The sequence below is a fragment of the Manis pentadactyla genome, chromosome 4, assembly GCF_030020395.1.
Source record: "Manis pentadactyla isolate mManPen7 chromosome 4, mManPen7.hap1, whole genome shotgun sequence".
Classification (NCBI taxonomy): Eukaryota; Metazoa; Chordata; class Mammalia; order Pholidota; family Manidae; genus Manis; species Manis pentadactyla.
In genome coordinates, this window is record NC_080022.1 from 178300871 (window position 1) to 178328453 (window position 27583).

General features: G+C 38.5%; 1 protein-coding gene across 6 annotated transcripts in view; it reads left to right on the forward strand.

The window, feature by feature from the left end:
• CEP112 (centrosomal protein 112) overlaps nucleotides 1-27583 on the forward strand; it is a 405933-nt gene that overhangs the window by 315022 nt on the left and 63328 nt on the right. For all 6 annotated transcript variants that reach the window (XM_057501633.1, XM_057501632.1, XM_036899724.2 and 3 more), the window contains one exon: nucleotides 6910-7059. In XM_057501633.1, the coding sequence (XP_057357616.1) occupies nucleotides 6910-7059 (150 nt within the window). The remainder of the gene's footprint in view (nucleotides 1-6909; nucleotides 7060-27583) is intronic.

The following is a 27583-nucleotide window of genomic DNA, read 5'->3' on the forward strand; positions in this document are numbered from 1 at the left end:
ATCAGGTTAAATTTGGAAATAATTTTAAATATTTTCCACCCTTAATGGAAGTAAATAAAATCTTTCAGATTTTATCAAGCCTTTAGGACCTAGGAGACCACAGACACTAAGCTCTGGGCTTTCCCCAGGGCCTGCGCCCTTTCTGGGTTTCTCAACATTCTCCACCATGGCAATGTTGCCTCATCTCTGCACACACTCCCAAATATAATTTCCAGCAGAATCACGTATCTGTTTTTATCTTAACATTACATACTAACCTTGCCTTTCAATTTTAATGCAGCTTTCCCCACTCAACTGGCTCACCTGGTAGCCATTTTTCAAGGGAAGAATGTTGCTATTTTGTAAGAATATAGGTAGGTAGTTGTGTAGAAGACTGAAGCTGGAATGCTAGCAGGAGCTTCCCCTGCAAAGGGACAGGCTTCCTCACTGCCTGCACCAGCTCCCACACACCTGGTGCAGATTACCGCCTGGGTCTACTCCACATGCCCCAACCACCCCAGCCTTCACTCCACTCCCCAGCGTGGCAGCCCAGAATGCAAAAGGTGCCAAGAAGCCCCTCTTCGATTTATTTGAGGAGCATTATTTCAGTGTTCACCAAACCTTCCAAGTATGCCCTTGTCTTGTTGACTGCATTTTAAATAATAGGTTTATAAAAATCTCAAACTCTACTACAATCTGTAAAACAATAGAGTGAATTAAAGATGAAATCTGAGCCTCTATTTAGAATCCTGCTATTTTTAAGATCTAATAAAACCACTAACATTTAGGACTAATTCCTTAACAATAGTTACTATTATAGCTTTTGTGGGTTAGCATCAACACCAAATAGCTCTCCTTTTGCTTCCCAAAATATTAATTTTTAGTATCCATATGGAAATCTTCAAATCCTCTCCTTTCTCTGAAGCTAATACAGAGTGAACATATAGTTGAGTGGTGGCATTTTGTTTAATGGTTTTTAATTATCAGTCAATCAAAACTGGTAGACTTTGATTATGATTGTATAGATTAGTTTTTGTTTCTCAGATACTTTTTATGTTATTATTCTATAAAAAGCCTAGATTATCATAATATAATTTACCAGGTAATTATTTTTTCTTATTTACTATGATTATAGTTCCACTATTTAAGTATTTATGAATGCCAGTTATGTGCACTGAGCTAAGGCAAAATAGTATATTTTCTTATACTCTAGGCCTACAACCAAGTGAGTTTTGTTTCTTACCTAAGCATATTAATCTAGTTAGCATGATTATTTCTCATTCTTAAAGTAAACCTCAAATCAGTTGCTAAAAATTATTCTTGTTTTAGCTCCCTCTCTGTATCTGTCTTATATATCAGTCTGTCAACCAATTTATCTATTTATCTATCCAAGGTATTTCACCTTAGTGTTTTAGCACTTTCCTTATATCATCTTTTAAAGTAACTTTCCAAAGATAACCTCATTCTCCTACCAAAGAATGTTAAGGATTCATTTTCTACAAAAAAGCAAGCATGCTCTCCTCAGAACATACTGGATTTTGCTCATCATTCATTCCAAAAACTTGCATTTATTTCTTTTTGAAGTGTCTTTTGAAAATGAGATATCCCTGTTTCATGCCCTTCTGGTCATTTGGGGAAAGAATCTCAAATATATTTGTCTACAGTCTTGGTCAATTAAAAGCTAATCTGAATCATACTATTTTTTAAAGAAGTGAAGTCACTTTGTACTTTCAAAACATATTGCATGAAATCTGTGGGATGCAGCAAAGCCATGCTAAGAGGGAAATATATTGCAATACAGGCCTACCTCAGGAAAGAAGAACAATCCCAAATGAACAGTCTAAACTCACAATTAATGAAACTAGAAAAGGAAGAACAAATGAGGCCCCAAGTCAGTAGAAGGAGGGACATAATAAATATTAAAGCAGAAATAAATAAAATTGAGAAGAATAAAACAGTAGAAAGAATCAATGAAAGCAGGAGTTGGTTCTTCAAGAAAATAAACAAAATAGATAAACCCCTAGCCAGATTCATCAAGAAAAAAAGAGTCTACACACAGAAACAGAATCAGAAATGAGAAAGGAAAATTCACAATGGACACCAGAGAAATACAAAGCATTATGAGAGAATACTATGAAAAATTATATGGTAATAAACTGGATAACCTAGAAAAAATGGGCAACTTTCTAGAAAAATACAACACTCCAAGGCTGACCCAGGAAGAAACAGAAAATCTGAATAGGCCAATTACCAGCAAAGAAATTGAATGGGTAATCAAAAACTACCTAAGAACAAAACTCCTGGACCAGATGGTTTCACTGCTGAATTTTATCAAACATTTAGTGAAGACCTAATACCCATCCTCCATAAACTTTTCCAAAAAGTAGAAGAGGAGGGAATACTCCCAAACTCATTCTACTAGGCCAACACCACTCTAATACCAAAACCAGGCAAAGACACCACAAAAAAAGAAAATTACAGACCAATATCCCTGATGAACATAGATGCAAAAATACTCAACAAAATATTAGCAAACCGAATTCAAAAATACATCAAAAAGATCATCCATCATGATCAAGTGGGATTCACCCCAGAGATGCAAGGATGGTACAACATTCAAAAATCCATCAACATCATCCACTACATCAATAAAAAGAAGGACAAAAACCACATGATCATCTCCATAGATGCTGAAAAGCATTTGACAAAATTCAACATCCATTCATGATAAAAACTCTCAACAAAATGGATATAGAGGGCAAGTACCTCAACATAATAAAGGCCATATATGATAAACCCACAGCTAACATTGTACTTAACAGCAAGAAGCTGACAGCTTTTCCTTTAAAATCAGGAACAAGGCAGGGATGCCCACTCTCCCCACTTTTATTCAACATAGTTCTGGAGGTCTTAGCCACAGCAATCATACAACACAAAGAAATAAAAGACATCCAGATTGGCAAGGAAGAAGTCAAACTGTCCCTGTTTGCAGATGACATGATATTGTACATAAAAAACCCTAAAGAGTCCACTCCAAAACTACTAGTTCTAATATCTGAATTCAGCAAAGTTGCGGGATACAAAATTAATACACAGAAATCTGTTGCATTCCTATACACTAACGATGAACTAGCAGAAAGAGAAATCAGGGAAAAAATTCCATTCACAATTGCATCAAAAAGAATAAAATACCTAGAAATAAACCTAAGCAAGAAAGTGAAAGACTTATACTCTGAAAACTACAAGACACTCATGAGAGAAATTAAAGGAGAAACCAATAAATGGAAACACATCCCATGCTCATGGATAGGAAGAATTAATATTGTTAAAATGGCCATCCTGCCTAAAGCAATCTACAGATTCAATGCAATCCCGATCAAAATACCAACAGCATTCTTCAATGAACTAGAGCAAATAGTTCTAAAATTCATATGGAATGGCAAAAGACCCCGAATAGCCAAAGCAATCCTGAGAAGGAAGAATAAAGTGGGGGGAATTATGCTCCCTGACTTCAAGCTCTACTACAAAGCCACAGTAATCAAGACAATTTGGTGCTGGCACAAGAACAGACCCATAGACCAATGGAACAGAATAGAGAGCCCTGATATAAACCCAGCCATATATGGTCAATTAATATATGATAAAGGAGCCATGGATATACAGTGGAGAAATGACAGCCTCTTTAACAGCTGGTGTTGGCAAAACTGGACAGCTACATGCAAGAGAATGAAACTGGATTATCTTACCCCATACAGAAAAGTAAACTCAAAATGGATCAAAGACCTGAATGTAAGTCATGAAACCATAAAACTCTTCGAAAAAAATATAGGCAAAAATCTCTTGGACATAAACATGAGCAACTTCTTCATGAACATATCTCCCCGGGCAACAGAAACAAAAACAAAAATAAACAAGTGGGACTATATCAAAGTAAAAGTCTTCTGCACAGTAAAGGATATCATCAGTAGAACAAAAAGACATCCTACACTATGGGAGAATGTATTCATAAATGACATATCCAATAATAGGTTGACATCCAAATTATATAAAGAGCTCACACAACTCAACAAACAAAAAGCAAACAATCCAATTAAAAAATGGGAAGAGGAGCTGAACAGACACTTCTCCAAAGAAGAAATTCAGATGGCCAACAGGCACATGAAAAGATGCTCCACATCGCTAATCATCAGAGAAATGCAAATTAAAACCACAATGAGATATCACCTCACACCAGTAAGGATCGCCACCATCCAAAAGACAAACAACAACAAATGTTGGCGAAGTTGTGGAGAAAAGGGAACCCTCCTACACTGCTGGTGGGAATGTAAGTTAGTTCAACTATTGTGGAAAGCAGTATGGAGGTTCCGCAAAAAACTCAAAATAGAAATACCATTTGACCCAGGAATTCCACTCCTAGGAATTTACCCTAAGAATGCAGGAGTCAAGTTCAAACAAGACATATGCACCCCTATGTTTATCACAGCAGTATTTACAATAGCCAAGAAATGGAAGCAACCTAAGTGTCCATCAGTAGATGAATGGATAAAGAAGATGTGGTACATATACACAATGGAATATTATTCAGCCATAAGAAGAAAACAAATCCTACCATTTGCAACAACATGGATGGAGCTAGAGGGTATTATGCTCAGTGAAATAAGCCAGACAGAGAAGACAAGTATCAAATGATTTCACTCATCTGTCGAGTATAAGAACAAAGAAAAAACTAAGGAACAAAACAGCAGCAGACTCACAGAACCCAAGAATGGACTAACAGTTACCAAAGGGAAAGGGACTGGGGAGGATGGGTGGGAAGGGAGGGATAAGGGGGAATAAGGGGCATTATGATTAGCACACATAATGTAGCAGAGGAGGGGACACGGGGAAGGCAGTATAACACAGAGAAGACAAGTAATGATTCTATAGCATCTTACTACACTGATGGACAGTGACTGTAATGGGGTATGTGGTGGGTACTTGATAATGGGGGGAGTCTAGTAACCATAATGTTGTTCAAGTAATTGTACATTAATGATACCAAAATAAAAAATAAATAATAAAATAAATAAATAACATATTGCATGGCTGTGGTGGTGGATATATGAATCTATACTTGTGATCAGATTACAAAGAACTAAGCACACACACACACACATGCACAGTGAACATACAATGAGCACGTTACAAAATTAAACTCACCACTCCACAAAGTTATACTTTACTCAACTTAAAACACTACAATAGTCCTTGAAATAGTAAGTTATTTTTACTATTTGGCCTCATGTTCTTATAAAATATCAATCTTAGGTTTCATGTTGGGCCAAGGAAATCTGGCTCTTTCTTATCTCTGGCTCCTCTTGCTGTGTGACTATGAATGAGCTGAGTATTCTGTGCCTCAGTTTTTGACATTACTATAAGAATTTAGCTGTCCCTGTTTCATTGAAGGGCTATGAGAATTAATTGAATTGATGCCAGAATGGAAACATTAACTCAAAATTATGAAAACATCTTTAATTCTCAGTGAATTAATTTCTCCACTCACAGCAAAAGTTTCAAGTTTGCATTTAAAAATATTAACATACTGCTGTTAAGCATTTTGTCATTTATTTCAGTTATCTTAATGTAGGATTACTTACAAATTCTAAATGTTAAACTTAGTTACAGTGAGTTTGCTCACCTCTAAAAGCATAAATACTCCATATTTTATTGTCAATATGCTATTATTTGTGGTAGGAGTAATAACACCTAATAGCTCTAAAGGATCTGGCTTCTGGGAGACTCCAGACAGTATCTATTTACTGCCTTATAATGTTGTGTAATCTAGTTTTATCATCAAATAACTGTTGGAAAAACAGCTACAAGGAAGATAACTAACATGTTCAATGTTTCTCACCGACCATCCCTTTCCCATAGAACCAACAGAATTATATTCCAACCCAGGACTGTGGTAGTTTCTTTTATTAGAAGAAACAACCATTTCCTGCTTTTAAGAAATCATCACTATTGAATTTGAAAGGAAATGGTCACATCCAAACCAAGAAGGGGCAATGCTGTCAGTAAGCCCATGAGATTAAAAGGCCCTTCACCAGATGATTCCTTGGCGGACATGGAGGGAGGGAGAGGACCGATTTTCAAACGTAGGGAGTACTTTAGGAGTCTGCAGTGACGCTGGCTGAGCCAAAGTAAACTTTCATGGGTATATATCAGTTAGGAAGAAAGCAACCTGTTTGGAACTGTGTCATAATAAACTCAATACCAAAACCTTGTTTAAAAGAAAAACAAACTAGGCTAGTTAGAGGAACTAGTGAGTGCAGCGATTCATCTGACTGTTGTAGTTCAAACCCTGCTGTCTCCTTGAATGTTTGTCATCTTCAGCAGTGTAAAATATTGACCTATTTCTCTGTCTCTCTTTCTCCATTTATAAAAGATGAGCAATAATACCATGTGTCTCTTACAGCACTTGGCACAAGACACAAACTTTAGTGAATATTCAAAATTACTATGTAGAATTCAGTAACTATAAGAAAAATGTTCATTATTTTCTTTGATTATTACAATTCAAACTATATATTATGAAGGGCAAAATAGCTTTTTTCATTCTAGTCTATTTCTCAGTAAAATAAAATCTGACGCTTTTCATATTTTTGAGATCACAGATGTTCTTTCTTCTGATGAGTAAATATTGTGGAATGTTATAGTGGAAATGTCTTCCAAATATATTTGGTTCAGCAGTTGTTCACGATTCACTTTTATTATAGTCCTTTATTGTGCGGAATTTCATGCATTATAGTGTGTGATATGTTAATTGAAAGTATTTAGTTTGTAGACTAGAATTTTGCCAAATCCATTCTTTTGTTAAGCATAAATATGTATAAAATAGATGCCTCTCACTGAAGAATTTGAAGTTAAAGCATGCTGTTTTCATTTTAGATCATAGCAGAACTTCAGACAACCATTTCCTCTCTGAAAGAGGAGAACAGCCGGCAGCAGCTTGCTGCAGAAAGGCGGCTCCAGGATGTTGTACAGAAGTTTGAAGATGAGAAGCAGCAGCTGATTAGAGATAATGACCGAGCAATCAAGGTAATCTGAAGACTTCAGTAACCAGTGGTACCAGCTGCTTTAATGTAATTAAAAGGAGGGCCAAAATCCCAGCAGTGGGCAGATGAATGCAGGTATCTGGCTTGTTCACACAGCCCGCAGTAATTCCATTCACCGGACTCTACCTTTGATGTCTCCAGTGACTCAGGCTGACTTCCCTCCAAGAGATCACATGCCAGCATAAAAAGTCATTTTTGGCAAGCCCAGTCCATTCACATTGAACAAATATTTGAAAACTACCCTGTCCTTTCTCTTGAGAACCACTTTGGAACTGTCTCTTGAAATTAGAATGAGTGCCTTAGCCCAGTACTGCTGCCTAATAAATTCAGAAGTCAGCTTCCAATTTACATTCTATTCTTTGCCCACATCCTTTCATTCTGTATTCACATAATGAGAAATAACCTGCTTGAGGTTTGGAATGCCAAACATTTGATGTGCTCTGACGTAGTACAGGGTAGGTGTGTTGCTGCTGAGAACCTAGGTTGTTTCCAAATGGCTTCAGACAATCACACCTTTAATAGCAACAGAAAATTCCCTGGACCCTGATTCTTTCGGTGATAGGCAGTGAGATCTCGAAGTCGTTTTTTTCTTGGCTTCATAGCAGTGAATGTTGTTGTAAGTGTCTACATCATGCTGTGTTTAATCTGTGAGGATAAGTATCTGGAAACCTTCATAAATAAGATTTAAAAGAGAACAAAAATTTTTTAAAGAATTCACAGGAAAAGATTTTTCAGTGATTTTGCTTTATTATAACAATGCTTAAAGCCTGTAGAGTAATCATACAAAGCAAAGAAAAATAAAAGAAACATTGGGTTTTATCACTGCCCTTTTCCACCTAAGCCCTCCATCTTGCTTTTCTGCAGCCTATTGTAGGCAATCTGAGTAATTTAGAGAAAAGTTGCTTTTTAATATATACCCTTTAAGCCTGGACAACACTGAATAAAAAAAAAAAATCTTAAGATATGGACAAAACCTTGGAGGTCACTATGTCCAGCCTCCTCGCTTGAGAGGTGAGGGCTTTTGTTGTTAATGAGCTTTTCCCTATGTATTTCCATCTGTGAGCTTTTAGCCCCTACATATGATATGAGACCCAAAAAAGTGCTTCTTTTCCATATTCTAGTGATTTAAAAAAATGTTTGAAGCTCTTCTGGTTTATAAATGCACAGGAAATACTCACTGATCTGCACAACTGTTTTGCTTTGCATGTACTGAGTTGAATACTTTGCTTAAGTTCTTTTAGTTATATAAATGTTTCACTTTGCATGAATTTCTTTTCTATTTGATATCCAAATACCAAGTGGTAGATAATTTCCAAATTTTAAATAAATCACTGAACCCCAGTATAATCCAAAAGGGAAACACATAAATTTATTCCATAGCAATACAGTTTCTAGTATGGTTTCTTAGAGGTTAAAAAAAATGTATCTTGGAAAAAATAACTGCCTATTTTTAATTATTAGTTTTTGTATTTTTAATCCATTTACCTGTTAAAAGTGAAAAATATTCTGGTCCTAATTCCAACAAAGTGTCAAGTCACAGACTGAATTGAAATAAGAGGGCAGTAAATATATGTGTGTATATATAATATTTATGTTCTATATATAGAACATAGATATCAGAAATTATTTAAAATTACAATGTAGATAAGCTACAGCCCTGTTTTGATTCACCACTTAGATTATGTATAAAATGAATGACTTCCTTCTTTACTAACATAAAATAACCCATTAGCACTCACTGCCTTGCTTTTTTTTTTTTAAGGCAATGTCACATAAAATAGGAATAATACTTGATGTTCATTCCACATTTACTATGTACCAGGCTGTCTGCCAAACATTTCATTCGCCTCATGTTCCATGATCTCTTTTAAGCCTTGAAATAATCGTTATGAGGAAGGTATTTCTATCATCCCTGTCTTACAGACTGGAAAACTGAGGCTCTGAGGTTAAATAACCAGCCCAAGATCATACTGCTAGACAAATGTCCGAGCCAGGTCCAGGTCACAGTCTTTCTTACTTGAAAGGGTCAGCTATTAACTATTACACCATACCTCAGTCTCTCCATTCTGTGTATGAAAGTGAGTCAAAGACCAAGTACAAAAATGAACTTAAATAGCCTCGCTCTAATTTTCTGTCTGCCTGAATGATAATAGCACTTTTGTAACAGTTGTTTGATTTGGACATTCTAATTATATTTGAATGTTTTATAGATATAGATATATAGGTAGGTATAGATACTCACAGGGAGGCACAATTACCATGAGGCTTGTATTTGGTTTTCTGAAACCAAATACATTTGTCTGCATATATATTTTAAAAAGCTCATATGTACCTAATATTCTGTCAAATTAAGTATTAATTAGTATTAATATTAAATAGCACTGTAAAAACAGTGTGTATGCTAATTGTGAAATGTACTTCACCCCACTTTTTGGATTGATGATGATATAAAGCTCTCCAGCTGGTGATCGAGAATGGAAATGGGGAATAAACCTAGCATTCACTCTGCCAGAGCTTACAGTAATATTTCCATGGACAAATAGATCTTTCATTAAAGAAACTCTAGAGGAAAACTGTGGTATAAAAAGGCTACTAAACTCCATTTAAAGGGCTGCCAGTCTGAGAAAACTTGATAAAATATTCCTAGTGAATAATTTGACAATACCTATCATTATTAAATTGCCTGAGAGACATGCTTAGCCTTTGACCCATTTCCAGAATTTACCCTAAGGTGGCAATTAAAGAGTTGCACTCAGTGTTAGCTAGCCAGAATATGCTCATTCTAGCAGTCACTCATTTATCCAGTAACTATTTATTGAACTCTTAATATGTGCTAGGTACCCTTAATACCAGCATTTTCTATCTCCTTTCTATTCTATATTTTTCACCATAGCACATAAACTAAAAACTGCAATATTGAAAATGATATTGGAGAAGAATATTTAAGGATATTGAAAGTGTTCACAAGATAGTTTTCCATGAAAGTGCAGTTTACAAAACATTATGTACATAGGAGGTCATTTTTGCAAATAAAAGTACATGTAAAGAGAAAGAAGAAGGGAATCATGTATCAAAATTTTACTGGTGAAAAAAATTGTACTGATAGGTATCTCTGAGTGGTGGAATCTGTGGTAATTTTCTTCTTTTATCTTAGCTCTATGTTGTAAATTACAACATCACTTATACAGTAAGAATTGTTTGGTATAGAAAGGAAGAGCCACCAGCCTAAAGGGATCCAGTGGATATTAAAGGAATCATGGTAGCTGAGATTAACAGCAGGCATGATTTTTGCTGTCTAAGAACCAACAGATGAAGTAGTCTTTCACAGAACAGAATTCTTGGAGGGCAGAAAGTGTTCTAGAAACAAACTCATTTATTTGTATGGGTAGATCTTTTATGCTGTAGTATCCCCTTTCTCGAGAGTAAAAAAATCTTTATCACTTATTTACCACTTTAGCTCATAACTTGCCTTCAAAGTCAAGCTTCTGAAATGAGCTATCTAATAGAGGTAGTTTGCACACCAAACATCGTAGGCTGTAAGGTCTGTGAGGTTCCAGGCCCTCTCCATATGGCCTCCCTCTCCGCAGTCAGACTTTCTGCATGGAAGCTAGTGTCCAGAAATGGGAAGGTAGACCAGTACTTCTACTATGGCAACCGAAGGAAGATTCAGGTGATGTTTCCACCACCTTTTATTTATTGGCCATTCAGGTCCCAGCACCAGCCCAGAACCAAGGAGAGGAGAAATAATCTCTCAGTGGGAGGAATGCAGAGCTGGTGAGGCCCTCTGAAAACCACCACAGTAGTCTGCGCTCACTCATATTCATTCTTCACCTATACAAAATACCACGAAGAAGAAAATACCTGTATCTATGTTCCTACCTCCCCAAAACAACATCGTTAATCACCATTGTGGCACATTTGTGTCCATCTTTTTTGGACACAAATACAAAAGGTTTTTTTTTTTTGTATTTGTAAAAATGGATAATAGCATATGCTCATAAGTAATTTAAATTCCAGGGAGAAAAAGGTAGAAATTATTTAGAGTCATACCAGAGCCCATCACCCAGGAAGACTGTCATAGCAGTCAGGTGAACATCACTTCAAATATCTGACTCTATGTAAGGAAAAAAGAGAAAGAAGGCCAAATAGGCTTATAAAATGTGATAATACTCTAGATTCCTTTAATTTGTTTTAGAAAAATCTCTTCAGTTAATTTTGCTTTAATTCAACAGAAAGAAACTAGGATTTTGAACTTTTGAACAGAATTTGATTTGGGGATGAAAAATTAGTACCTGAGTATGCTCATACTTCCTCCCATTACCCCTCCCTACCACCTCCTGCCTCGGGTAGTATTGGTATTTTTAAACTGTCCAGGTTTATGACATTAACAATGGGTCTTTAACCATAACCGTCCGTTCTGTACTCATGTGATCTTCAGTGGATGTGGTGCTCACCACTAGGCCTTGTAGCATAATGACTTCATTCCGAAGTTTTTACTTTGATCTGGTCTAAATTGGTTGGATTTCATGATCAAGAAGTTTCTTCAAGACTCACAGTACTATATCTGCCATGACCATTATTGTTTGAGTGACATGGATGCGATATTCTTTTTCACATTTTCTTCCCATGGGAACTGTAAACATTGCTCCTCTAACATTTAACATTGCTGGGCAAGGCTAAAGTTCCCACCCCCCACCCCATAAATGATTTGCCTTTTCTGAAGAAGTCTTTCTTTGTTGTATTAAAGTTAATAGATTAACCAGGATGAATTTAGTAATTGATCAGGATACCCCTAAATACTGAACACTCAGTATCAACTGTTTCTGAAGCACAGTAATTCTCCCTTCTCAGTAAGTAACACTTATTCATAGTGTCTGCATTTTCCCTAAGAGGGAAGGTTCGGAAGGAAGAATCAGAGTAGAGTCTGGTTGGGCTGACTGGTCTTTGAGAGTTCACACTACCTAAATGGGAGGGAGCCTCTCATATCCCTTTGGGGTTGCAGTTGTCCCAGTTGGGTGTTCATCCCTGAAATCCTGAGACCTTTGTTCCCCTTAGAGATAGACAGCCCTGACATTTTCTTGTTTTTCTGTCACATCTGTCTCCACTTCTTGCAGTCAGGAGAGGAAGGAGATGAAGCTACTCAGTTTTCTTCTCTCCAGATTTGTGATATTCATGAAAATTCTCAGGATTTTGTTAACATGTAACAAAATAATGACTTGGGGGACATCGGCAGATTTTGAAGTTGAATCACTGTGCAGCACTCTAGTGTGCTCCCGAATCGTGTTTCTTTCTTCAACCACAGGCTGCTGAGGGCTTTTTTTTATTATTTTTCCCTTACTGCCCTATTTTAGTGTTTTAGAACATTTTTGCTAGTTGTTCATTTTTATTTACTCAGTTTGCATGGTGTTGGTAGGGGGAAATTCAATCTACCGTCTGACCTTAGAAGCCTGTTCGACTCTTTTATAAGATTTACCAAGGAGCCTGTGGTAGTCAGCTATTGCCCCAGTAATGCTGCCTAACAAACAATCGTCCAAATGCAGTGACTGAGAATAACATTTGCCTTTTTTGAGACATATCTGTGGCTCGTTGCTGGGGCTTGGGTTCCCCTGTGGGTTGGCCAGATCTGACTCCAGTCTTCCTGGGTTCAGGCCTGTTCTATATGTCTGTACAATCTACTGGACTAGTAGCTACCTGGGGTGTTCTCCTTGTGGTGGATACAGGAGTACAAAAGTGAGCTGAACAGAATCCCTGTAGCCTCAGCCTCATTTCCATCCACATCAGTGGGGCAGGGAAACACACCCACATAGTAAGAGACTGTGAACAATGATTTAATCTGCCACAAAAACAGTCTCTCAAAACACCCTTAGCTCCATGGCAGCACTTTCCCAGCTCCCCTGCCATTCTAAAACCCTCTGTCCTGTTCCTATTGCCTGTCTCCTCTTCCTGTTGTTAGCATTCAAATATGGGCATTAAGCAAGGCCTCTTCTGTTCCCTGTATGCACTGTCCCTGGACAACCTCATCCCTTCATGTGAGCTTCCATGCTAATGAATCTGAATCTTCTCCTTCACCAGACTCTTTCAGAGCTCTTAACCACATTTCTAACCCACATTCTAACTTAGATGGCCCACAGGCTGCTCAACCCACACATCCTATGAAACAAATTTATCTTCTTCCCATTCTTCCCTTACCCCCAACCTATTCTACTTCTTGTGTTGATTATCTGAAAGTATCACCTTAACCCATCCAGTCGATAAGTCAGATTCTGGAAGTTCCTTTGAATGAATTCTTCCCCTTGAATGAATTCTTCCCCTCCCTCACCTCTCGGAGGTCAGTTACTGTAAATGGCACCTAAATATCTCCAAACTCATATCCCATTCCCCAGTCACTAGTTTCTACCTTCTTAGGCAGACCTTCATCATCTTTGACCTTGCCTGTTGCAGTCCCTCCTATGTAGAATCACTGCTAATAGCTTGACCCTCTCACATCTATCCCTCTCACTGTTGATAAGGTGACCTTTCCAAAACACAAATACGAGCATGTAGTATGCTACATAAAATCCATCAGTGGCTTCCCACTGCCTACAGGATGTAGTCTATACTTGTGTGGCATATGAAACACTTCATGATCCAACCTAGTAGTTCCCAACGTGTTGCCCTCAGACCCTAGTGAGTCCCTAAGTTCTTCTTCCCAGGGGTTCTAGAAAAGGTCAGAAGTCTCTTTCATAATAACACTGAGACATCATTTGCCTTTTTTACTGTGATCACATTTGCATTGGTGGATAAAACTTAAAACCCCTTGTGTCTTAGCATGAAACATGGCATTGACATTAAACTGTCATTTTCTTCACCACAACCACATATTTGTGCCTTAAAAAAACTGAAGTAGTGAAGTGTATTAATTTTATTAATCTAAACCCCTGAGAACACATCTTTTTAGTAAGCACTTCTTCCTGCATCCTGAAGTTGATGGTTGTCTCAAGGAAAAGCAGTTCTGCATTTGTTTGACTATGAGCTGAACTCTAGCCACTTGGAAAGAGTGATTGACAGGCAAACTGCTCATTCAGATTTGATTCTCTGGCAGAGGTTTTCTTGACAATGAAGTGAACCTGATACTCCAAGGAAAACAACTGACTGTATTGTTGCTAATGACAATATTTGAGCTCTCAAACAAAAATTAGAAATTTGGAAAGCTTGTACCATCACTGTAAGCTTGACGGCTTCCCAGTATGCAGAGACTTTTCTGATGTGATCAATGGTATTACTCATGATGTGAATGGAAAGAAGTGGGGGTGGGATGTGATGAAGTATATGAACATTTGGAAGACATATGTAACTCCCTGACCAGTGTTTTCCAAGTGACCAATGCCTGGTGTTACAAAATCATGCATAGGTGAAAGAGCCATTCAAAGTACAAAAGAGACCAATGGATTTTAATGTAACAGTACACAAAGTTCACCAATAGAGTTCAGACTGCACATTGCAAGTAACTTTTAAGAAGCTACCACTAGTCAAGTTTTGTAGTAGTCACAAGGAATATCTACAATCATCTGAAAATGCGACTAAAATACTCCTCCCTTTTCCTATTACTTACCTGTATGAGACTAGATCATCTTCCTGTACTTCGACCAAAGCAACATATTGCCAGAGATTGAATGCTTGCAGCAGATATGAGAAACTAGCTTCCTTCTAATAAGCTAAACATTAAAAAGATTTGCAAAAATATTACACATAGCCACTCTTCTTACTAACTTTTTTGCTTTGGAAAGTAGTTATTTTTTATTAAAAAGTATATTTATGTTCACACATAATGGGTTTATTACTGTCATTTTAAAATAAATTAATAAACAAATGTCTTAACATTTCCTACTTTTAACTTCTAATACAAACATTAATAGCTATAACCCACATAAACCTCAAATCTTGGGATAAACAAGACTTTTTTGGGGTTTTTAATTTTTAAAAGTATAAAGGAATCCAAAGACCGAAACTTAGAGAACCACTTGTCTAGATTTGCCCTTCTCTCCACTTCATCAACAGCTAGTCTTCAACATTCAGCGCCATTCTCTGCAACCCCATGAACTCTGTGTAAAGCTCTTTGCCTTTCACATTTAAATGTCACCTTTTCTGTGAAGTGTCATAGTGAGAAGTTCTTCCAGCTTTGGCCATTCTTCTAGTGACGTTTTCACTCTGGTCCACAATCCCTGATCCAAAGCTTTGAGGTTGGGTGTGTTTTGCAAATGAGAATCTGCAGGTTGTAGGAAGGTGGTACTGTGTTTGTCCATTATCCCCAGTGGGGTCTGGACCACACACTGTGCCCAGGCACACACGCACAGTGTTTGTCCCCAATAAGTGGGACAAATAGAAATGATAAACATCCCTGCAACATCAGTCGGGTTTTGTTGCTTCACAAGTTACTGCAACCTTTCAAAGATAATTTGTGGTTTTCAGAGGATCTTTTAATTTCAGGATTGCAGGTAAGAGATCATGAACCAGTATTTTGATGAATTCTCTTTCTCACCAACTAAACTCCAAGCTTCTTGAAAACAAGCACTTACTGCAATGTTTGATTCAGTGGAAGTACTAGAAATATGCTGAGTAAGTGAGTGATGTTACCTCATAAAGCTATGCTCCAAAAACTATATATATCATTTTATTCTCATGTTATTTTGTTGATGGCAGCAAGCTGGTAAACATTTTGTGATGGTATAGCAGATATGCAAAAATAACTCAAACCTTGTGGTAACAGTGATGTATTTTGCCTAATTAAGCTGATTCTAATAAAACACCCTGCATGTTGTATGCATTATCTAAGAGCACAATTTGTATACTGCAGGGGTAGGCCCCCAAAAGGCTGTACACCAAAGCCAACTTATCTAAATATTAGTTAGTGCTGTCCACAGAACTCACAAAAGTTCACTGGGGGAAATTGTTAGAAATAGTTCTATAGAAAGACTGGAACATTCTTCTGGCATCACTGCGCCACCAGGGCTAAGCCCTTTCTTTGAAGCTAGTATATTGAAAGTTCCTCACTGTGAAGCCAGATGTCCAAGCAGAGATTTCATATCAAGGAGAAATGTTGTAAAATTTTTGCTCGCAGGCATAGAGAAGAGATTTTAAAGCACTGATGCTTCTCACCCTTGGCCACTGACTGGAGTTCACGAGAAAAGGTCAGCTGCCAGTAGGACAGCTAGAAATCTGGTCTGTGTTACCAGAAGGGCTTGGGAGGCAGGGGCGGGGTTGGGGGAGAAAGAATATTTCATAAGATTGGTCAATTCTCACTGTGCTAAAGCTTACAGGAATCCATTTCCAAAAGAATAAAATTACAGACCTCACTGTGGGGTTTTAGTAGCATTGAGAAACGAGAAGAAATCTCAGTGCCTAGCATCAATTGGCTTTGTTTGGGACCTGTGCATTATTTAATTCTCGTCTCCCCTGCATGCATGTCCTAAGGGCACAGAGGGAAGTGTCATTTTCTTTGTGCCCTCCTGAATTAGAATTATTATTGCTAAGAATAGAAATATATTTTCCATCCCGCCCGAGAAGGCTGGCCTGCTCACTTAAAAGGAAGACAGAGCCATGCAGTCATAGTAGCATAAAGTATATGTGCCATTTTCCAGGAAGAATGCTCTGGAAGACAAGCTTGGTTACAGTGTGGCAGTGAATTATGACCTTGCTCGCTAGAGTGAGGAGAAGCAGTGACATATAAATGAGCAGAGAAGAAATGAACAGTTGTCCCTCCAAAGTATTTTATCCCAGTTATATTCTCTGGCAGGTTTTTATTTTATTTAAAGACTAGTTGAAGGTTATTTGTTCAGTTGACAAAATCCTTCAAACACTATGAAAAATATTTTTAGCCCCTGGAGCACTGCCTTGTATATACTAAGGGATCAGTTAGGGTTTGATGAGTAAATGTAGGGATGACTGAGAGGGTGGTGGAAAGAACACAGGTGAAAACAAATTCTCCTTCTCCAAGGGTTGGGTAAATTTTACTCTTTGGAAATCGCCAAGTAACTATATATGGCTAATTTTATTATTACATAGTCCAAAATACAAATTGCCTAGGTTAATCAAATACTGGAATACATATGCATTATTTAGTTTCTTAATATTAAAAAAATGAACAAATACTTTTGAAAGATCTTAATCTTTGCTAATTCTAAGCTATCAGAAACTGTTTCAAAGTCAGCATGATGAACAAAATGAGCACTGAAATATCTAACTACAGCCTCAATAACCGAAATTACTGAATAATTGCTACATATATATATGTCTGTATGTATGCAAAATTATATATATTTGTATACACATATATTTTCAGAATCCTAATTATTAGGAGACTTAATAATGATTTATTATATTAAATTATACTTACTATATTATTTGTATATTAAATAAACATGTAAATATTACTTGATTGAATTGGGGTTTTTTGCCCATTTCTCTAGAAGTTTTAGTCTCAGGTGACTTTTGAACAACCTCTCTTTCACCATTGATCAATACTGAAATCCATGCCTCTTCCTTTGAATGATCATTGATAGGATCTCTTGTGTCTAAGGACTTGTTCCCAAACAATTCAAACCTTGCTCTTGCCTTCCTATACTCCATGCCCCAGCTTCAGCACTAGTAATAGCAGCACCCGGTTGGTGTGCTGGCACAGGCTGGCACAGGCTTGGGCGAACCCAGCCTCACCTTGTCAGGAATTCTGCCCGCTGGAGTACGCCAGCATGGAGATAAGTGCACACTGCCACAAATATCTTTTGAGAGCCAGTTATTAAACATTTACCGGCATACTACTGCTACCTCAGTACCTTCTGCCCACTTTCTTGATGAAATTGCCTTCCAACTTTAATCCCCATGATCACGGTGACACTCACCCTTTCAGCCCAGAAGGTGGAGAGACAGACAGGTGGATAGACAGCATGCCACGCTCCGAGTTGCTACTCTTTCCAGGTACCAACCAACCATTTGCTGTGCTTTCTCTGATGTGTATATGATTCCACTCTTGCAAATAGTACCTTCAAGTTCCTTTTCTAACCTCAATGTAATACAGAAAGTTTACCAAGTAACCTATTGCCTCTTCTCTAAATTCAGTGGTGTTTTCCCACTCCTAATCATCTTCTAACTCCAAGTAGCATTTGACTGTAACAGTTTTCCTTCTAGAACAGGGTTGGCAAACTTTTTCTGTAGAGGACATGATAGTAAATAAGGTCTTTGTGGGCCATATGGTCTGTGTTGCAATTATTGAGTTCTTTCTGTTGTGGTATGAAAGCAGCCTTAGGCAATGTGTCAGCAAGTGGGCATGGCTATGTTCCAATAAAACTTTATTTACAAAAACAGGCTGGGTGCCAGATTTGGCCTGCGGGCCATAGTTTCCTAACCCCTGCTCTAAAAACCCATTCTTTTCTTGCTTTCTATGATACTTCTTTTGCTTCTTTCCTCTGCTGGTCTCTCTTCTTCCCCATGTTCCTCAAGTTTGTGTCCTGGGCTTTGCTTCTCTTTTTTGCTTCCATGGTGAGCTCATCTCTGTGACCTTAGCTGTCATTTCTATACAGATGCTTCCCAGAAACCTCAACTTGATTCCCGGTGGGGTCCTGTATCTCACAGGGCCTGTAAATCCTCTTCTTGTGGAGAATGCACTAATTCAAACTCAGTAACATTGGATTATCCTCTTCCCTTCCAAATTGGCTCTTCTCTCCAGTCTATCAGGGTTACCCTCAGTCTTCCTGTTTCCTGTTAAAAACTTTGGGTTCATCTTTGTCCTTTCTTTCCTTTATCCCAATTTATCTCAAGTCTATCACCAGAGTCCTAGAATGTATTTCTTATTCCTCTGATATGACCCTATTCAGAGCCCTTCTCAACTTGCAATTGATTTAAAACAGCCTCCTCTCTGCTGATGTCCCTGCCAAAAGTCTCTTAGCTCTGGTCCAGTATGAAGAACTCTGCCAGGGAAATCTTAAATCACTGATTTTCCTGCCACAAAGGGTGCTTACAAATCAATAGGAGGAGACTAAGAAGCCAGTGGACAAAAAAGAACAAAGGACATGAACACAGATTCACAGATGAAAAGTAATATCCAGCAAGCATGTGAAAAATATGCTATTCCCATTCATAATTAAAGGAATGTAAGTCAAAACTACAAAGTTTTGAAGGACCTGGCTGCCACTTTGATGGGCATAAGTTTTGAATTTGAAAAATTACCCAATGCTGCACTGTTGCTGGGAGTATAAAGGTACAGCCTCCTAGGGGAGCAGCAGAAGGGGGTGGGCATCTACTACTATTTTAAATGCACTTAGCCTTTGGCCCAGCCGTTCCACTGATAGGAATTTACCCCCATGGATATATTTGCAAGAATATAGAATTTCTTTATAGCATTAATTAAGCAAAAAGCTAGGGGGAAAAAATCAAAGCTGGTACATGCATACAGTAGAATGATAGGAAGCCATTTAAAAAGAATGAAATCATTCTCTATGTGAAAATAGCACAAGGCTGCCAACACTAAGTGGGAAAAAATGCAGAATGTGCTATGCTTTAATTGCTTTAATGGGTCTCAAAAATGGGTAGCTGGTCATTTGGAGGGAATAGGACTTTTATTTTTTATTTTATATCATTTGACAATGTTTGTATATCTTACAATGCCATATTACAAGTGGAATTTAGAGGATAGCTTATAACATATAGTTCAGACTCTCCTGTCTGGCTTTCAGAGCCCCTCCAGACCTGTCAGTGTTCCTCATCAGGCGTGTTCTGTTCTAGCCACACTGGTCTTCTCACTGTCGCCAAGTGCATGGGGTGCCTGCACCCTCCTTCTCTCAGGCTAGGCACCGTCCTCCTCCCTGCAGCCTCTCCTTCACCCCACAGACCTGTCCAGTTTAGCAAGGCCGTCCCGAGGTCCTACGCACCTCCTCCAAGAAGTTTCTCTGACCGCCTCTCCCTAGGGATCCTGTACTTTCATGAAACTCCATTGCTAATGCTTAATGATTCTCTTATTATTTCTGATTTCTGCATAGCACCCACAATACCGGGCACCCAAAAATAAAGACTTTGTTGATTTAATGAATATAATCTTCAGTTATTAATTGCTAAATTTCATGTCTATTATTGTATTTTTTAAGGCAGCTCTAAGCACATCAGCACCAACCTAGCAGTTAAAAGAAGTAGGAATCCCCGTGCAGGTGGTGGGGGTTGGTGGAGGCGGGGAATCTTCCGTGAAATATCTAAGCCTTCGGATTAGCAAACTCTTCTTTTAAGAGGCAGACATCCTTGATGTGTTAACATCTTAAACAGTTTGAAGTAGTTCACACTCTTAGTTCACATACTAATGTGAAATTTTTAATCAGTCTTTCTTTGTAACAATTAGATGAGATCATCTCGCTTAAGGGCCAGGGAGTGGCATGCGGATAGGGGTGTAGGGAAGGAGACCTAGAGGGCGATTCAGGAGCCTGGGGACAGAGCTGGAAGGTGTCTTCAGGGGTGGGGCAGGCAGCCTGAGGGCAGGAGGAGAGGCTACGGCAGAAGATGGGGGCCGAGGGGAAGGGGCTAGACCAGGATGGGAGGAAGAGCGCCAGGGACTGGAGAGCTGTTGGGACTTTGTGTCCAATCATCTTTGTTGCAGGAGGTTTAACACCTGACTTCACAAGGTGACTGTATTTTACATGACCTTCTGTTGACACCTATAGGTTGAGATATAGGTATCTTTGTAAAAAAGGAAGTGGAATGTATGTATATATGTGTGTGTGGTGTATTTGTGTACGTGTGTGTTTGTGTGGCTATACTTTTCCAAAATAGAATGCACATATATGTATATACATACATGTTTATTTTCCAGCAGTTGTTATACATCTTAGAAAAAAAGTGAAGCTATGAATAAACAGCTGTATTATCATAATGAATTCTGCATAACCGTGCCTTTTAAATCATGGAAAAATTTTAAGACAGGCCTCACTCATTCTGCTTTACATTCATATAGTGTTATTTTTAGGGGATTTGCTGCATTAGGGAATGGATAATGTAGAGAGTTAATTATAGCTTTCCTCAGAATTTCTAAGGAACTAAGTCAAACTCCAAGTAATAAAAATAAACCTGGAATGCATATTGTTGGAAAAAATTAATATGATGCTGTCATGCCCTCAGAAAAGACCAAAATGTGACTTCCGGGGTTGTCACTAGGAGGCTGTCGCTGTCATAGCAGCAGCAGCAGCTGAAACTAAAAACTTGGAGTGAAAAAGATCTGGGGTGGTTGGTGGGTTACAGGAATGCTTTAATGTTAAAAGCGCAGAGGAAAAAGTGGAATTAAAAACAAAGAAACAGCACCCATTTTTTTTCACAAGAGGCAGAACCCTTTTGCTTTCATGTCTCTGTCACTTGCTCCAGGATTCTCCATAAAGCCCTCTAAGCACCTAAATAAATATTCATATGGCTGCTCAACATCTCATTAATAAAACAAGATTTGGTGGTAAAATATTTCAGAGTGACATGTGATTTGCATCTCACCCTTGTTTAACTTTAAATCTCAGGCAATTAATAAATTAGGCTTGAGAGCTTTTTAAGAAGTAATATCTTACATGCACCACAAATTGCATTATTTTTATGTGTAAATAATGATGAAAGGAGAGATTGTCCCTTTGATGTCTATAAACTATGCTGTAAAATATGCAGAAAACATTCTTGAGTTTAGCTGCAGCCAAAACAAACAGACTAGTTCATAAAACAGAGCAGCAACATTCTTAGAAACAAGCATTATTTTTCTTTTCTTCCCAGTTGCTCTTTTTCCACCTCTTATATTCTTGCCATTTCTAGTGGCAAATTCATTCCAAATTCAAAAGTGGTGCTAGCCTGCATTTCTTCCTCCAGAGAACTGGGTTCTTCTCAGGTTCCTCCCAGCAATCTCGTCTTCTTGGCCAGCTCTGACCAGACCTCAACTGGACTGCGAGTTTTCGTGCAGTGAATCATTTTTGTCAGTAGCATTTCACTGTTGCTTCAAAAACTAATTATTATTGCAAATTTTAGCAAATATTGGTGTTCCTCAGAGAGGCATATTTACTTTCCTCTCCATTTTCCAAGCTGGCTTATTTAGTTTCATTTTATTTTTAAGTAGTGTCTACAAATCCTCATATACAGAATCTGAGTTTGGCCTAATTTTTCTAATGGTATAGTTAATAAACTGAACCTCATTGTATGTTTATGTTTGCCATGGGAAAGATACAGAAACATTTTGGACTCCTGTTAAAATATAGAACAAATTCATGATTAACATCACAAGATGGTCTGTGTTCTACATCTGAACTGTGCCTATATTCTTTGAACATGCTGTATAGTATAAGATTAAATACTAAGTAGATACGCTTATTTGGAGAGGCCAAAGGTACATGCTTGACCGGAAGCTCCTCCCAGCCTACACACTGGACCTTCTTCCCTGGATCCGCTTGGCTGTGACCTCTGTTTCAGCCTTACTCACGGGCTACCACTTAGCATCCTGGCCTAATGCTTCTTCTTTAAAACTGATCTTGAGCTCTGATCCCTTCAAATAAATCTTGTCTATCAGATTCTGTGTCCCATTTCCTCAAGCTGAGTTTTTATTTTGGTTTCTCTGCTTCCAGATGGCAATTTTCCGCTTGAACTCCCCATCTCTCTTCTCCATCACGTTCTCATCCATCCTTCCTTTACTCTTGACAAAGTCTAATGAGCAGAGTATTAAATATAGGGGATTCATGGGAAACTGTTTCCTTTTATACCAGCTAAAATCTTAGTCCTATATTATTTCACTGATTGATAGAATCTTAAAGCTAAAAAAGACCCTCAGAGAATTGGCCCACTGGCCTCTCATTCTCCCGGTCCTCATCCTTCCCCCATTGCATTTCACAAACAGAAATCTTAAGCCCACCTGAGGGGAGTGCCTGGTCCTTTACACACAGCCACTGGCAACACCAAGCCATGAACCCAAGACTTGAGATTCTGGTCTTTCCTTCATAATCCGTGTTTTCAAATACACATGAAAATGGAAATACTTAGTTTTACTTTAAGATACATGTGAGCTGCCAAGTGGATGGAGCATCTTCCTCACAGTCTTACATGATTCCATGTGACTCAAGGAGAACTTCCTCTCGGCTTTGAGAGGGGAGCTCAGCAAAGCGTGTTCTCACGTGGACTGTTTATGAAACCGTCCCATTGGTAGTTGGCTTTGTTGCTCGCTGTAATTTTTTTTTTTAATTATCACCAGTTGTCCTTGGAAGCAAAATGTTCAAGGCCAGCTTAGAAAAAGAGTCATGTTTTGAAAAGCAACTTTCTCAGCACTTTACCTGATTTAAAGAACATTCCCAAAGGAAGGAAATGTTAATGAATAATGACCTCTTGCAGCCTCATAGATGTGGAGGTTCAGCAAAGACACTTAGGCCAGGATTGATTTGTGAGCAGGCTGAGGAATTAGTTTTCCAAGAGGAAAGCAATTATTTTGAGAATCCATTGAATTCAAATGACTTTATTTCTATGATGTCAAATGATCAATGAATAAATGAAAAGGGTCCATACAGCAGTGTTCTTTATTTTTGGAAGGACAGTAGTGCAGAGAAATGAAGATAGCAGACTCTGTATTACTTGAGTCATTTTTAACCTTTGCCAAACTATGAAGTGTTACACGAAGCCCAATCTGTTTAATGTTACCATTGTTTCATTTTTCTAATGCTCAAAGTATACCCTTAGATTATCTTGCATGTGTTGCATTAAAGAGAGATATAGGGTTTAATAACATGGATTCTGGAGCCGGACCCCCTGGGTTTAAATCATAGCTCTACCAGTTAGAAACCATGGGATTTCAAACACATGACTTAGCCTCTCTCTGCCTCAGTTTGCTCATTTCAAAAAAATGGAAGTAATAATAAAATTTATAGGAATTGCTATGAGAATTAAATGAATTAATGCTGGAAAGCCTGTGTCTTCTGGGTAATAAGTCCTATTATGCATAATTGTTCAATTATTTTTTTGAAAAGACCCTATCCAATACGAGTTGAGATATGTTCAAATGTAGCCCATATTAAATAAGCCTCTCTTGATCCCATTCCCCTTCTACTTACTGTCTGTACTCCATTCCCACTCACTCCTTAATACTTTGCAGTCTGAGTTCTGTCCCCATAACTCCACAAAAATTGGTCTTTGGGTTGCCACTGGCCTCCTTATTGCTGAATCCACTGGACTCTCCATCCTCATCTGCTTGACTCTCTGCAGTATCTGACCCCAGTCACATCCATGGGGCCCTCTTTGTGTCTTTTGCCCTCAAACTCCTTGCTCCTTGGGGGGCTTCTTTTTCTACTGAGGCTCGATGATCTCACATAGGCAATCCCATCCATTACCACCTGTATTTTGACAACTGGCAGCTTTATATCCCTACTGATATTATTCTATCTCAGATCTTACTGCATTCTACATCTTTCTGGAAGCTTCATGACTATCGACATAGATCTTGACATGTCCTATAGAAACCTGAAACTCACCATGTCCAACACTGAAATTATCATCTAAAGCCCCTTACATCTGCTTCTGCTCCTGTTCCCAAATGCCGTTAACGGCGCCGTCCTGCCTTTCCTCATCTCCCTCCTTCCCCACAGGCAGCCAGGCATCTAGTTCTGATCTTCACCCGCTTCTCTGCATCCACAAGGCCCTTCCCCTAGGGTAGGGACCCACCAGCTTTCTCCTGATTCTGAACAGGCCCCTGCCCGCCAGGCTTGCCCCCCTCCAATCCCTTCTCCACACCACAACCGGAATCATATTTACTTCACTGGGTCCCCGAGGGCCTGAGGATGCAGCCCAGATGCTCTAACAAGGCTTACAAGACTCCACACTGGCCCAGCCTGTCTCAGCACCCCCTCACTTCTCCCCTGCTTGCACCCCACACTTCCACCATTACTCATATTTTAACTCTTCAAATATGACAGGCTTGTTCTCATCAGCTTTTTGCCAGGGTAGACATCTCCATCCCAAGAAAGACTCCCTTGGCCATTCCAGCCTCCAAGACTGGCTGACATGGCACCCTTTTTGGTGGCCCCCTGACTATCCCATGGAGCAGGGGTACACAAGATGTGGTGACTGCTGTTACTTCCCTGCACCTCTGAGCTCCACAAGAGCAGATTCACTCCCTGCAAGCCCCCGAGCCCAGCCCGGTGCCTGAGAGACGAGCTCGCTCACACTTGTCAGCTCACCACCAGGTGCTCACGGCCAAATAAACCAAGGCCTGTGGTCCACTTTTGCATGGGCTTTATAAGGCAATGAAATTATAGTTCCTTCTAGGAAGCACTTTCTTTTTTGAATGATATGGCCACACATATGCAGAGAAAACAAGCAATTTAACTTCGTAAGCATCCAGAAGTCCTTATACTGTCCATGACGGGTTTTGGGGTGAGTCCTCAGATTTACCCGCCCACACTCTGTGGTTTCCCCTTTCTCTCTACCTCTCTGAGGCAAATCATTAACAACATTTCTCTGAATTTTTCATGTGGAAGCCCTTGACAAAATTTTTAAGGCTAAGAAAACCATCATACTTACAAGCTTTACATTCTTGTAAGATAAGATACATTCTCTGGTCTGTCCTCTCTCTGTTGTCAATCCCTAAACTGTCTAGAAGCTCTGAAGGGTGTATTTCCCTTTCTTTTCTCCTTATGATATTTATCCAAGTTTTTGTTCATCACTTTGAGGCTAGATTATTTTATAACAAAAAAATTCCTTTCATTATGTTAACAAATATGTCCAAAAAAAGCAAAAGTTAAACTCAATCCTCCCAAAATAAAATCAATAGAATTTAATTCAAGTACATGTTTAGCTACTCATGAAATAAATAAAATATTTAAATAAAATCAAGGGGGCCCATAAAAAAGAGGCTGTCTTCTTATTGGGATGAGTTTGAAGGAGGCACCTTGCAAAGATTTAATCATTGGTTATATTCTATGGAGAAATAGTAAATATTTATTTGAAATTAAAATAGTAAATGCAACTTCAAGTTAAGATACAGCAAAAGAATCACCTTTATACTCCAGCACATTCACTTGGTCAAGGATAGAGAGTTGAAGAGGTTAATCAAATTTTATATCAATAGAATTTGTTAGAAAAGAATATTTACAGGCCAAAAAAGTTGATTTTGATTCCTTTCCTTTTTAGAATGAGACTGCTACAAATGCTTGTAAGGTTTGCCAGCCTAGATGAGTGTCAGCAGACAAGACAGAGCTGTCGGCTTCCCTGCATTGATTTCTCTTATTTCTTCCTGGCCAAGAAAGTCAGGGGCCCTTTGAGACACTTTCACCTTCAGCCACCCATGCCTTCACTTGGGCACAAATTCTCTAGCTGCTGGTTTTCCAAGAAATATTGTGCAAGAAGATTAAAACCGGAAAGCTGGGAGAGTCTGGAAGAAAGGATTTGAGAAAAAAAATCTTGTCAAAGCAGTGCTTTGTGTATATTATATAGCATCTCTAAGGTATACCTACTCTACTGCGGGACACTGAAATGTACTTTCAAATATCTGCCTTTAGGTTAGGCCCTGGAGCCAGAAGCCAGAGCCAGGATTCCAAAGCCAGAGAGGAAAAACCACTAATCAAAAGAATAGATAAAAACTAAGTACAGTGGTCATAATGTGGCATTTCTGCAAGTCGTCAAATAAGTTTCAAAACCTTATTTTTGTTCTATTTCCAGTGTCTTTTTGGAGTTCTCTCTCCGCTGGGGCTAGCCTGTTCTCATATCCATGACACCATTACAGTTTAAGGGGAGTTTGTGTGAGCTGTATACTGCCTGGCCAGCCACTTGCCTGAGGCACGTGACATCCTTTCAAAGGCTCTTTCTGGGGGCAAGGCAAGTTTTTAACTTCATAGTAGAGACTACGTGTGATGTATTAAGAAGTCCTAAAATATACATATTTGTTTAGCTGAGCAAATTATATTTCCCCATGAAAGCCCAGTCATAAAGGTTAGCATTTTTCTAGGAATTAAATGGAACATGTAAATACAGATTTTATTGCAGCTGAGAAAGTCATCAGGCTTGAATTATTTGCACCATTGCTTAGAGACTCCTGGCTTCTGTAGGTGTAAAATGCAATTTTTTGTTTAAAGGTTTTGGCAGTAATAAATAATTTCTAGAGTCCAGGGCTGTGATCATAGCATGACTCCTAGACTTCCGTTTCCTATACCTTTCTTGTCCCATCACATTCCCAGCAAGGCTACAGAGTCACATTGTTCCCTGAAATGTCCTTTTATAGGGTTCTCTAATTGTTTTTCTCCTCATAGTCTCACAATCCTGTCTCTCAATTCGACCACTACCCTCCAAATTTTGAATCCACTAACACTACCAAGACTAGTGTAGGAAAAGATGTGTCCTTGCATCCCAGAGGAAACTCCGAACACATTTTCCAACAGAAATATTGTTATAAATGATGGATGGTGCTCACACTACAATTAGCACAATATACTATTTCAGACCCATAAAGGCTAAATAATCTTTTATTATTCTTCCCCTAAAAGCAAACTGACTTGACTCTG